Here is a 13,728-nt window from a genome sequence, read left to right on the forward strand (position 1 = left end):
TACCTTCAGAGAGTGGGATAAGTCTGTTAAAAAGAAAGCCAAGTTGATCAATAATTTTTCCAGTTGACAAGCAATTTTGTAGGAAGGGACATTAGCTTAAATCATTCTACTGTAAAATTTAACGGTATAGGTTCCATACTGCTAAAGCAGATATTTGTAGGGATTAAAACAGACTTTTAAAAAGCAAAATTTCATTTGACATGATTACACTTTGTAGATTTTTTGTGACATTTTCTGTCAAATTCTCTGGTGCTGCTTTTATTCACTTTTTATTTCTGGTATTAATTAATTATCATGAGGGAATTATAGGTGTCATCTGATGCATTTGTATTGCAAAGTCACTCAGGAATCCCTAGTCACCAGGCATCCTTGTTAGGCATCTAACACAAGCGTAGGAAAGATGAAGGTAATACTCCATTCCCCATTTTGTCGGTCTTCTTGCCTCTCCCTCAAACCAATGGTTTTGGAATTGTTCTGCTGCTCTTGCATGCCAGGCCAGGGTGAAGCAGCAATGCCAACCACAATAATTTAATTAGCAATGCTGACAAATTAGCACCTCCTGTGAGGGGTTCTCTCTCTTTCCCTCAATTCCCCCTCCCCCCCTCCTTCCCCCCAGCCAGAAGGGACTGATCTGACTGCTTTGGTGCTGATTCAGATTCTATTTGAGTGAGCTGATGGGGCTATATGGCTTGTTATTCTGATGATCCCTTCTCTAGCAGTTAAGTTATTCACCAATGTTGCAGACCTTGACACTAATCCAGAGACTGTATTTTCTAAATCACGTTATCTCCTTGTATATGTCCAATTCTATAATGTGACTATGATGCAGAAAGTAGCATTTCATTGCACCCTGTACTGGCTTTCAGCCAAAGCTATTAAAAAATAAAGCAATAAATGTGGCATGAGGCTGTTGTATAAAAAGTGTGGTAAAACTTGTCAAATAAAATGCATGTATTCTGCGCTCTTCACTGAACAGACTTGATTTACTATGAGAAGTGGTTGTGAATCAAATAAGGAAAAATGCAGTGAACTTTTCAAAACCCCAAATACTGTAATACTAAATAATATATAATATGTATAGCTCTTGAGAGTATTAATGTTTAGAATTGTGAATGGACCCTGTTGTCTGTCTTATACAGAGCTCAATGCTGACAAAATACTTGTTTATAGTTGGGGCAAAGGAGTTTTCAGTGAGAGTAGTAATCACATCAGTGCTGCTGATTGTTTTGCTTGGTACGTTTTATAAAGAACTAGATACTGATGCACCTGTTGCATAGTTGCATACATATTTTTAAAAAACAAATGCAAAAGGAGGACCAGTGGTAAGATAATTGTACCCATAAAAAAGAAACCCAGTTTTTAAAGGTAACTGTCTCTGCATGTAAGGCTATGGGAACTTTATGGAGATTATGCTCTCAGACTCCAAGGGCAGGCTCTGGCTGGAATGTGTGAAATGGGGATGCAAGCAGGCATCTTAGTCGGACTTTAGTCCTGGAAACTGTCTGCTCAGTCATCTCCAGGTTTGGCTGCTACATGTACAAGAAGAAGAGCAGTTTAAAGGGGAAAATGTCAGTCGGGAATGAATTGGGAAAGCCCCCAACTGCTGCTCCAACTATCCATATGCCTAAATTGCGATCCTAGTTGATGCCCAACATGAGCCAGATGGTAAATCCTCAGTCTCATTTTTGTATTGTAGAATTGCACAAGAAACATTCTGCTACTGTTTGGCTGGTTTCATCTTGCCATAGAGTTTCATATTGAAAATTGGAATTTTGCAATTTAGAATAATGACATTAGCCTTTCCTTTAAGCTTGTGCGGGAATGCAATTTCAAAACATTTTTCTGGGATTTATCTACATGACTTACATTAATAAATTGAATAGTTGCTTGGAAAATTTGCCCCAAAACATAACACTGATACTGTCTCAAAGTGGGGAAAAAAAGGTATTTTCTTTTTGTGTCCTGCCAGTACTCTTCTGCTTAACAAATATGTAACTGGTAGATGGAAACATGTAAGTGAAAACAGATGTGTTATGTAGGAAAGGAATGTAGTTCTTAGATTTGAGAGTTAGAATCATCTGTTGGATACTGCAAAATATAAAACATTAACTGACTTTTTAATAACATGTATTTTTGTCCCTATGCATTGCATAAAAGTTTGGTTTATGGAATATTTAATATATTTCCTTTTATATTCACGGCGCTGAAAAAGGTTTCATAATAATTTAATTAAGTAGTGATGCAGTAGTTGTGTAGGCAAATGAGCATTTGCTGGTAGTATTCTCATGTAGTCTAAGATTTTCTAACTTCTTTTGATTGAGAAGAAACATTGGTCAATTGAGGTAATTTCAAAGTGTCAGAGGATTTTTAATCTCAAACTGAACAGAGAAAGGAAAATGAATTTGTTTAATATTACCGAAAAGAGTGAAACTCTACCAATACACCTGCACCCCATAATAATCCACTTTAAGGTCAGTAGTGGATACGAACCAAGTTCTGCTGTTGGATTAGACCTGGATTGTCCTGGTGCAGACTACTACCAGCTGGTCTGTCTTGTCCCAGTCAGCAGATACCCAATTTATTTTGTACAGTTTAAGTTCAGTACTCCATGGTCAATATGTTGTCTTTAACTGTTGCTAATAACATAGCCTAGGACTGCGCAGCAAATTTGTTAAATAGGGTCACTCTTTACAGAGAGCCATCCCTCTTGTTTTAAAGTTGCTAGGTACAAAGATGTGAATACAATGATCTTAGCATCTGTTCTCAAGCTGATATACATGGAGCTTTGGCTGTGAAATTGCCATTATTCAAATGAGTGATATCTGCTGCTAATTTTAATAGGATTTGGTTTATTCATAAACCTTAGGGACAGGAGTTGTATACCTTGCAGCAGCAATGTTTCAAGATCTGCTATTGCTGCATAACAAAAATTCACAATAGGAATAGTAACTACTGCATAAGCCTGGAAAATTAAAATGTTAGTGGTGTATCTTAATTGTCCCCTCCTCCTTCCCCTGAACTGGTTTAAAGTTGAAATGTACGCAGGGTTATTTGGCACTCCCCCACCCCCATTTCAAAACAAATAGGATAAACAAATACCATGTTACAATAGGTAAACTGATCCTTTGGGATGGGGGATGTCCAGAAGGATTGCTCCCTTTGGGTATGTCTATACAGCAAACAAAATCCTGTGGCTGGCCCTTGCCAGCCAATTCTGGCTCCCAGTGTCAGGCTGTGGGGCTGTTTCATTGCTCTGGGACCCTACAGGGTCCTAGAGCCGAGGCTGCATAGAGCCGAGGCTGCAGCCTGAGCCCAGAAGTCTACACAGTAATGAAACAGCCTTGCAGCCTGAACCCTGTGAATCCAAGTCAGCTGGCACAGGCCAGTCGCTGGTTTTTCTTTGCTGTGTAGACATACCATTAATGTGCAGGATTGCACAATTGCGTTAGGTGCATTATGGCTTTTTTGCCTTCCACTGTAGCAGCTATTGCTAGATGCTTGATGGTATCTGATGGCTTATTCCCAGTTTCCTTCAAATTTAATGATCAACATCAGTTATCAGAAAGGTATCTCTGTTTATAAATCACTAAAAATGGTCGCAGTATAGATTTAGGTACTGTATTTACAGTGATAACATCCGTTATTAGCATGGTTCTCAGCAACGAATATGGTACCATGAAATAAGATACAATGCGTGGCAATTATAGGCCAAATTCTCCTCTTATTTACACAAAAGCAAAAACAGTCCTGTGCAACTAATTGTCTTCCCATTGTGTTTGTCTGTTAACCAGATACAGTGTACGTTTCTCAGGCTGTTCCATTCATATAGTCCAGTGTTCATTCAGAAACATAACATTTCCTTTGGTTGATAGATTAAAGGGGGAAATGTGAAATTGTTTTGGGATGTGCAATACACTTGGAACAAAGCCTGTAAAGTTAATTTACGTTAGAAGCTTGTGAGACAATTTTAGATCATTTTAATTTCACTTCAAAATAAAAAGATGCCACGTCTCAACTGTGCTTTCCTGAATAAATAATTTTTTAGAAGAACAAAAGACATAATACTTCTCAAGTTCAATGTAATCACTAAAGAAGAAATTGCAGTGAATGTTACAATTTTCTGTCAGTGTTCTAGTAAATTTGATACAATTTAAATTATGAGTTGATTAAAGAGTTTTCATTAATAATCTGAAATATTAATGAAGTAGCATGTAGTATGGTATGTGATAGAATGAAAAAACAGCAAGTAGGGTAGATTAAGCACTTTAAGGCTTTCTATTTGCTTTTCACATCCCCTTAGACCAGGTGTGACTAACAAAGTGAGTCTCAACAGAAGTTGACTTTCTGAGGTGCTCTTTGCAGATATAACAGAAAACAAAGAACCAGGTGTTAAAGCAATGAAAAGGTAAACAGTAAGTCATTCTACAGGATGTTTAGCTGCTAAAACAGTTCAAAATCAGCTCTGTGCTACTATGGAAACATTTGCAGAACTCAAAGAAATACTTCAATTTATTTGAGTCCTCTTTGGGGAAAAAAACCCCTTACCTTTTGAATTCTCAGTGTTGGATTTGCTTATCTATTCTTTTTTAAAAGGATTTCCCAGAGATTGACAGGAAAAAGAGTATTTTGACTAAGAGTGGTGGAATTATCCTACAGGTTTTTGCTTTACCTGATGTCTGTTAATTAAGCAAATGCAACATTGTAATAACTGGCATTTAGCACAGAATTCTTCTGTTTGCCTTTAATATTTATTTTATGAAATGGCTTATCAACTGAATAGATTAGACCGGTTTACTTTGTATATTTTCATCTTACATTGCACATCTGTTAGTGTTGGTCTTTAACACTGCAATGGGAAATATTGCTAAATAAATATGAATGTACATGTGTGGAGGGAAATATTTTTTTCTTATGAAATGGGAAGTTAAAGCAAAAGAGTAGTTAATGGCTAGATATTTAAGCTGTAATTTGCAAACTGAGATGCCTAAAATATTAAACACCTTAAACCCCTAAAAGAAGGCTTGTTGTTTAGGGGCCTGCATAGAATCATCCAAGTTTCCAGATTATAGACAGAGTCCAAGGCCTACTTTTACATATGAAAGTACACATTGCTTTATATCTTGAAAATAGGGCTGTTGTGTTTTACACATGCAAATACACTTAGCTGGTTTCAGAGGATACATCATACTGTGTATCTGTGTACCTGCTGGGAGGAAGTAAATCCTAATGAGAAAATAATATTTTATAATGATGATTCATTACAAATGTTAAAATAAAGAATAAAGTTTATATTTAAGAAAGTCACTAACATACTGGACTAGTAATGAGCTACTTGCTACTTTTGTTTACAATTCAGAACCATTTTTATGCTGTCATTGAAGCATATGAAGAGGAGTATTTGCAGCATTATATTTTGGTGATTATGTTAAAGCATCATAATACTTTTTGCTTAGAATATAGGCATAATAGTGTGAAACAGATTCAGGATTAGAGCTATACTGTGCAACTAAACTATTCTTCCTGTACTAAGATTAAAATGATACAGCTGCTGGTGTAACTCAAGCTTAAGTCAAAATTTAACATACTGTTTAATGTTTTGGAAATGTCTGAATTAGTTTCTGTAAAAATGTAACTTGTTTGTGTGGAATTGAATGTAATTGTATCCTCTGTTAACATGAACTTTTATCAGTGAATTATTTAATTGCCTTTCCATTATTCATGTAGAAATATATAAATATTGCCTTGTTTGGGGTATGTGTGTACATGTGCATCTGTGTGTGTGCACACTTATGTATTCCCTCAATTTATAACAGGTTGTTTTGTAGGAATTTTGAGGACAGACATACTTTCTGTACTAATGGAAACAATGTTTTGTTTCTGATTTTTCCTTTGTAAACTCTGTAGTTGAGTGGAAGAATTACAGGATTCAAAGGACTTCAGTTAGTGGAGCTTTCTTGAAATTGTCATTTCCCTAGGTTAATTTCACTACAAATCAGTCCCTGGAGATAATCAAAGAAGCATTTGTAGATTGCTAATCTTGAGTCTCATACTTAAATCTCTGTACAATGTGCTGAAAATGACTCCATGTAAATAAACTGTAGGCACTTTTAAATAGAGATAAGCTAGCCACTGTGAGTTGTTTGTAAATAACTAGCTGATCAAGTTTTTCCTATTACTGTTTCATGTTTCAGAGTAGCAGCCGTGTTAGTCTGTATTTGCAAAAAGAAAAGGAGGACTTGTGGCACATTAGGTGCTCAGATAAATTTGTTAGTCTCTAAGGTGCCACAAGTATTCCTTTTCTTTTTACTGTTTCATGTGTGACTTTTCACATGTATGCCCGAAGCCAGCATATATAACTGCTAGTAACTGTTGTCATTAAATTTGAGTTGCTTACAAGCTAAACAGCATACGTGTTCTGCAGAATAATGCAGCTCTCGCTCCCCTTCTACTTATTATATAATGATCCCGGACTTCAAAATGAGCTTTTGATTGAACCTCTTAATTCACAAATGTAGCCTAGGAAAGAAAGTTTGGTGACAATTTTGTGAAATTAGAGATTTACAGAAGTAGAAAAAGCAGCATTAGTAAAAGTATAGAAACATATTACTGTAAGTCATACCCTGTGTTTAGAATAGAAATGATATTGTCTTACCTTCATTAGCCACTGAGTGTTGTTTTCCATGAGGTTTTCAAGTAGTTGCAGTCTTTGTACTGAATCATCATAATCTAGTGGTGCATCCCTCTGCACTGCATTAGACACATAAGAGCTAGAAGAAGAGCGGCAGTTGTCCATCTCAGGCAATAGAAAGGTATAGCTGCATGACCCATGCTGAACCTGATACTGCTTCTTGCCGATAGTCTCCATGCTTTTACGAAAGGAGCTATACCCTGAAGCTAAAACAAGATTACAGCTCAAAATAAAGTAAACAGCCAGCCACATTTTAATTGCTATGATAACCCAGCAAATCTAAAATACTGAAGTATTTTATTTTCAGTATGCTTAACAAGAGTCCAGATTATCAAGTTGACCTGCCCTGAAATTCAGTGCTTTACTGTCATGTGTAAAGTACTCTGAATGAGGGCTTTTTTTTTTTTTTTTTACTTTCCCGTTGCAAACTTGGTAAAAAAAAAAAAAAAGTGCTGTCTTCTCTCCGGCTGTGCCCTAAACTGTCAGATGCAATAGAGAAACAGTCCTGTCTCAGCTGCAAGTTCTGTGTTAGTTTTAAAACTAAGCTTTAATGTTTTCTTCTGCTGGTCTTTTGGCAAGATTTTACAGCTTCGGTATCTGAATCAATCACTTTCCTTTCCTTATATGATAAGTTGATAAGAGTAGCCAGACATGTGTAGCTAAACTGCTCCTCCCTCCTGGCTTATCCGTTATCTTCCTGTAGGGGGGGTCACTTGCAAGGCAGCACAAAGATCAGAGCACACTGCTGAATGCTGTATGGTATGCTGCACTAAATCTCTTGAAAAACTGATCAATTACAGGACCCCTGTGAATTTCTTAAGCACAACTCTAATTACGAATTTCCTAGACATCAGTTCTTATAGCCTCCAAGTATGTTTTCAGTGTGAGCTTGTAAATTTTTTCTTGTGATCATTTTAAAATATGCACACAAAAGTTCCTTTGTTTGTTTGGTCCTCTTAAAGAAAAATTCTTTTGAACTAGGAGTACTTGTGGCACCTTAAAGACTAATCAATTTATTTGAGCATAAGCTTTCGTGAGTTACAGCTCACTTCATGGGATGCATGTGAGTTGTAACTCACGAAAGCTTATGCTCAAATAAATTGGTTAGTCTCTAAGGTGCCACAAGTACTCCTTTTCTTTTTGCGAATACAGACTAACACGGCTGTTACTCTGAAACCGTTCTTTTGAACTGTTTCTCGGCCCAGCATTGCTTGGCTTATGTTTAATAGTTTGTATAAATAAGGAGGAAGACACTTTTCTAATCAGACAAAGGTAGGCTTCAGCTTATCCTTTCAGAAAGAAATCATGCTCTTTTTTAAGAATTGAACCTTCAACTGAACATATTGTCCATAAATACATTCTACTGTAATTAGAATAGAATGATCTTTTATATGAATCATGTAAAAAGTGAATAGGAAAGCTTGAAAACCGTTTTTTAAATGTTAGTCATGTTATTAACTGGCTATTTTAAATTATGTTCATTTTAAAAATATTCATCAATTAAAAGTCTCGCAGCTGGGCAAAAGGGGAAAATGTTTCAAACAGAGTGGCAGCAGGAATTCCTCAATAAATGCAGGACTGGCTCTAGGCACCAGCAAAGCAAGCACGTGCTTGGGGTGGCACATTTCCAGGGGCGGCGCTCCGGCCACCGTTTTTTTTCGGGGCAGTTGTGCTCTCAGAGCTGCGCCCCTTAGATGAGGCAAGGAAGGGGAAGCCCCAGCCCCGGGATGCTGACCTGCCAGGGCCCAGCCGCTACCTGAGGAGGATCGGGCGAGTCCTGCCGGGGAGCCAGGGCTGTGCTACCTCATCTGCGAGCTGGCTGCTGCGCTGCCTTGTGCCACCCCTTATATCAGGGCTTCTCTGCACAGCCGGGCAGGGGAGGGAGTAAAGCCCCTGCAGGCGCTGGGAGAAGGTGACATCACTGCCTCCGCTTCCAGCACCGCCTGCGAGCCCCAGCCCCACCTGAGCTTGAGGTGGCAAATTTTTTGTTTGGGGCGGCAATAAACCTAGAGCCGGCTCTGAATAAATGACATGGGAGTATAGGATTTGCTATATTAATCATACTGGCCTAATATCATGCCTCTGGTTGTGGTCAATAGCGGTGGTGGAAGATGAAGAAAAATACATCATGGAGCAATATTTAATAGTGCAGGGCTGTACATGGGGAGGACAGGGATTACTCTGTGTCCTGCAATGATCAGCTAACTTCAGAAAGCATGAGACTACTAAACAGCTAAGAAAGACCAGGAAAGAGTTTGCTTCCAATAAAATCTTGGGAAAATAAATTGTCTGCTGTAGAAAATATGCTCTGGAAACCATCATGCTGGGGAACTGATTCTTGAGGAGAAATTGACCTATAATTCCTTGGATCTGGACACACAAACTGGACTTCTCTTATTAAATATTGCTTTTAATTTTAAGTGAATGTTGTGCTAAAGAAGGTTCCAAAATAATATGCACTGGAGACCAAAGTCCCCTATTTATCCATAGGACAAGCACTATATCATAAGAAGCGTCATTACAGGTTTCCCTATATATCTTTCTCTGCTAAAACACGTTAACACTGTTTTACTTTCTATGATGTGGAAACTGTATAAAGGCTGTGAAAGCCAGTTGTAGGAATTAGGATCTCTACTTTGTTGCTCATTGGATGGTTGAGATGTCTTACTCCACCTTATGTTTTCATGACTGCCTTATCTAAAGACAACCCAAAAAGTTTACTTCTGGAGAACTCCAAAGGGGACAAAATGTGCTTGATTTACATTTATCTGCATGAGATATAAAACAAATATGTCAGATTTGCTTTCTGGGGAGTATTTGTTTGCCAACGACCATGCTTTGGATCTCAGTACATTGAGGTGTTTGTCTGAGGCTTAAGACATGGTGAGGATATTTCCTGTAAAATAAATGTAATAGTGAAACATTTGTTTTTGGCAAACAGAGAGAATACATAGCCTGGTGTTGCTCTACCAAAACTAATAAATGTGACAGATACCCTGAAAGCTTGTTGATGTAGCCACAAAACTTTTTTGAAGAGAAAAGTTTCTACTTTTCAGTCTATTGGTTTCTTTGAACAAAAATATCCTTCTGTTTGTATAACTGTTTCTTTCTCAAGGAATGAGACTACTTGTGGCAACCTTCAGGGAGTCTGCACAATCACATTTGTTCTCTTAAATTTTTTTTTAATTTTTTTGATGTCTAACCAGACAAAATTAGATTTATCGGGTCATTCGCATTATTAAAGTTGAGTTAAGTTGGATGCAGATCTTCCTTTACATTTTTAAGGGATTTTTGCTTCACATTTTTACTTAGATGCTGTCAGACTGGCTTCTCCCCTGGAAGTATATCCAAAGCACTTACGAACCTTGATAACTTAGTTTAAAAATACTGAAGAGGAAAATATCTTGCATGAGGTTCTGCCTCTGTTTCATGCTCCAGTGCTGAAAGTTTCCTTTTTCTTAGTGAGGAATACTTGGAAGATTTGTCTTACTTTTCTTACACTTTTTGGTGAGACCTGTGTGTGTTTTCATTCTTCAGTTTGACAGTGAAGTGGAGGATAACATTTACCAGTGTGATCTGTTAAGGGTTTTCTTCTCAATTGTTAGAGCTGTGCTACCACCTTTATCTCAAGGAGACCAGGAGTTTGAGAAGTTGTCAGACAAGGAAGGGCCAAGAACCCTTTCCTGAGAGGATTTATAAAGTAGCTCTTGATCTGGAAAAACTCTTATGAGATGGCAGCTCTGATTTACTAAGGATGATGCATTCATCCCTCCACAACTGGACGACTAAGTCACGGAGAACATATTTGCACTTCAGTTCATCTGGGTTTTTGAGGAGGGATCAAAGGGACTGGATGTGATCCAGCAGCCTCTCAATGCCAACTGGCAAGAGGGTTACAAGAATATTCTGATTCTGGTTCACCAAAGAATGTCATATGAGGTCTTAAACAACTGAAAGCCAGCATCACACTGGTCATTAATATTGTTATGAAATGTACATACTGTGACAAAGCTCCAAGCCTGTATTGGTGGGTCCCGCACTTCCAGGCAGATTCAGTGGCCTCAGAAGCTCACTAACACCCTCAATATGACATCCCTTTCCCAGCATAGCAGCAAAGGTCACAGCTTATTGAGCTACTTTCATCACAGGCCAGTATGGAAGGTAGAATACCCACAGCCTCTGTTGCTCCTTAGAGCTCAGTAGGCTGAGTTTGGCCTCCTGCCTGGACCAAGTCTGCTTGCCCTCTCAAGGGGATCTCTGTAGAGCATGGGGGAAGGGGGGGAACCCAGACCCACCCTCCACTCTGGGTTCCAGCCCAGGGACCCTAATGGTAGCAGCTGTTCACAGTTTTTCCCTTCACCAATGATGCTGCTTCAATTCCCTGGGCCACTTCCCCGTGGTCCCCTTTTCCCAAGCTTAGCACTTACCTCAGGATTCAGCAATGCTCCACTCCACTGGGCTTCTCAAGAGAGAGCTGGAAAGGAGAGCTTTAAAGCAGTATGAGTAGGACCTTAATTGGTTCCAGCTGTCTCCATTAGCTTAAGGGCCTTAACTGACCTGTTGCCAGTTAATTGAGGTCAGGTGCCAGCATTCACCTAACGACCTTAACTGGTTAAATTGGCATCAGGTGTCTTGATTGGCCTGGAGTAGCTTTGTTTGGCTATCTAGGGAACCTGTTCATTCTGAGGCTGATGTACCAGCCTTCCACTACTCTCTTATATCCTTGTGGTCTGAGTCCGTCACAGTACAGATACTATCTGTATATTGTTCAAATATTCAAAAATATTGCTCGGGCATGTAGGAATGTTATCAGGAGGGCCAAATCGCACCTGGAGCTGCAGCTAGCCAGAGATGTCAAGAGTAACAAGAAGGGTTTCTTCAGGTATGTTGGCAACAAGAAGAAAGCCAAGGAATGTGTGGGCCCCTTACTGAATGAGGGAGGCAACCTAGTGACAGAGGATGTGGAAAAAGCTAATGTACTCAACGCTTTTTTTGCCTCTGTTTTCACTAACAAGGTCAGCTCCCAGACTGCTGCGCTGGGCATCACAAAATGCGGAAGAGATGGCCAGCCCTCTGTGGAGATAGAGGCGGTTAGGGACTATTTAGAAAAGCTGGACGTGCACAAGTCCATGGGGCCGGACGAGTTGCATCCGAGAGTGCTGAAGGAATTGGCGGCTGTGATTGCAGAGCCACTGGCCATTATCTTTGAAAACTCGTGGCGAACCGGGGAAGTCCCGGATGACTGGAAAAAGGCTAATGTAGTGCCAATCTTTAAAAAAGGGAAGAAGGAAGATCCTGGGAACTACAGGCCAGTCAGCCTCACCTCAGTCCCTGGAAAAATCATGGAGCAGGTCCTCAAAGAATCAATCCTGAAGCACTTGCATGAGAGGAAAGTGATCAGGAACAGCCAGCATGGATTCACCAAGGGAAGGTCATGCCTGACTAATCTAATCGCCTTTTATGATGAGATTACTGGTTCTGTGGATGAAGGGAAAGCAGTGGATGTATTGTTTCTTGACTTTAGCAAAGCTTTTGACACGGTCTCCCATAGTATTCTTCTCAGCAAGTTAAGGAAGTATGGGCTGGATGAATGCACTATAAGGTGGGTAGAAAGCTGGCTAAATTGTCGGGCTCAACGGGTAGTGATCAATGGCTCCATGTCTAGTTGGCAGCCGGTATCAAGTGGAGTGCCCCAAGGGTCGGTCCTGGGGCCGGTTTTATTCAATATCTTCATAAATGATCTGGAGGATGGTGTGGATTGCACTCTCAGCAAATTTGCGGATGATACTAAACTGGGAGGAGTGGTAGATACGCTGGAGGGGAGGGATAGGATACAGAAGGACCTAGACCAATTGGAAGATTGGGCCAAAAGGAATCTGATGAGGTTCAATAAGGATAAGTGCAGGGTCCTGCACTTAGGACGGAAGAACCCAATGCACAGCTACAGACTAGGGACCGAATGGCTAGGCAGCAGTTCTGCAGAAAAGGACCTAGGGGTGACAGTGGACGAGAAGCTGGATATGAGTCAGCAGTGTGCCCTTGTTGCCAAGAAGGCCAACGGCATTTTGGGATGTATAAGTAGGGGCATAGCGAGCAGATCGAGGGACGTGATCGTTCCCCTCTATTCGACATTGGTGAGGCCTCATCTGGAGTACTGTGTCCAGTTTTGGGCCTCACACTTCAAGAAGGATGTGGATAAATTGGAGAGAGTCCAGCGAAGGGCAACAAAAATGATTAGGGGACTGGAACACATGAGTTATGAGGAGAGGCTGAGGGAGCTGGGATTGTTTAGCCTGCAGAAGAGAAGAATGAGGGGGGATTTGATAGCTGCTTTCAACTACCTGAAAGGGGGTTCCAAAGAGGATGGCTCTAGACTGTTCTCAATGGTAGCAGATGACAGAACGAGGAGTAATGGTCTCAAGTTGCAGTGGGGGAGGTTTAGATTGGATATTAGGAAAAACTTTTTCACTAAGAGGGTGGTGAAACACTGGAATGCGTTACCTAGGGAGGTGGTAGAATCTCCTTCCTTAGAGGTTTTTAAGGTCAGGCTTGACAAAGCCCTGGCTGGGATGATTTAACTGGGAATTGGTCCTGCTTCGAGCAGGGGGTTGGACTAGATGACCTTCTGGGGTCCCTTCCAACCCTGATATTCTATGATTCTATGATTCTATCTAGGAGTTATGTATATATGTTGAAAATGAAGTTTTAAATTCTGTATTATGGCAGAGATAACAGAGCTTTTCTGTTAGACAAAAAATGTTTATTCACCCCTCTCTCTGTCAGCATATAAATTAAGTATTACAAAGTCAGCAGATAGGTGTAGAGTCAACAGGGAACAGCACAGAGGAAAAACAAGCAACGGGGTTGTACTGTCTCAGTACAGACTGAACTTGTTGGATGCAAGTATAAAGTAAAGAAGACACTGATCCTGCACCTTAGAAAGTAAACAGGCAGTGCATTTACATTCATGAAAATGGGATCACAACCAGCCTTGGTTGAAGATGCTGCAAAAGGCGTTGGTGAGATAAACATCTTTAGAC

General features: G+C 39.9%; 2 protein-coding genes across 4 annotated transcripts in view; one reads left to right on the plus strand and one right to left on the minus strand.

Annotated features, from left to right (window-relative positions):
• Positions 1-7,292, minus strand: part of ANGPT2 (angiopoietin 2) — a 71,826-nt gene extending 64,534 nt beyond the window's left edge. For both annotated transcript variants that reach the window (XM_084623436.1, XM_084623435.1), the window contains exon 1: positions 6,653-7,292. In XM_084623436.1, coding sequence (XP_084479562.1) covers positions 6,653-6,940 — 288 coding nt within the window. In that variant the 5' untranslated portion in view covers positions 6,941-7,292. The remainder of the gene's footprint in view (positions 1-6,652) is intronic.
• Positions 1-13,728, plus strand: part of MCPH1 (microcephalin 1) — a 231,582-nt gene that overhangs the window by 170,259 nt on the left and 47,595 nt on the right. The window lies entirely within an intron of this gene.

Source organism: Lepidochelys olivacea, assembly GCF_965140295.1.
Source record: "Lepidochelys olivacea isolate rLepOli2 genome assembly, chromosome: 3".
Taxonomy (NCBI): Eukaryota; Metazoa; Chordata; order Testudines; family Cheloniidae; genus Lepidochelys; species Lepidochelys olivacea.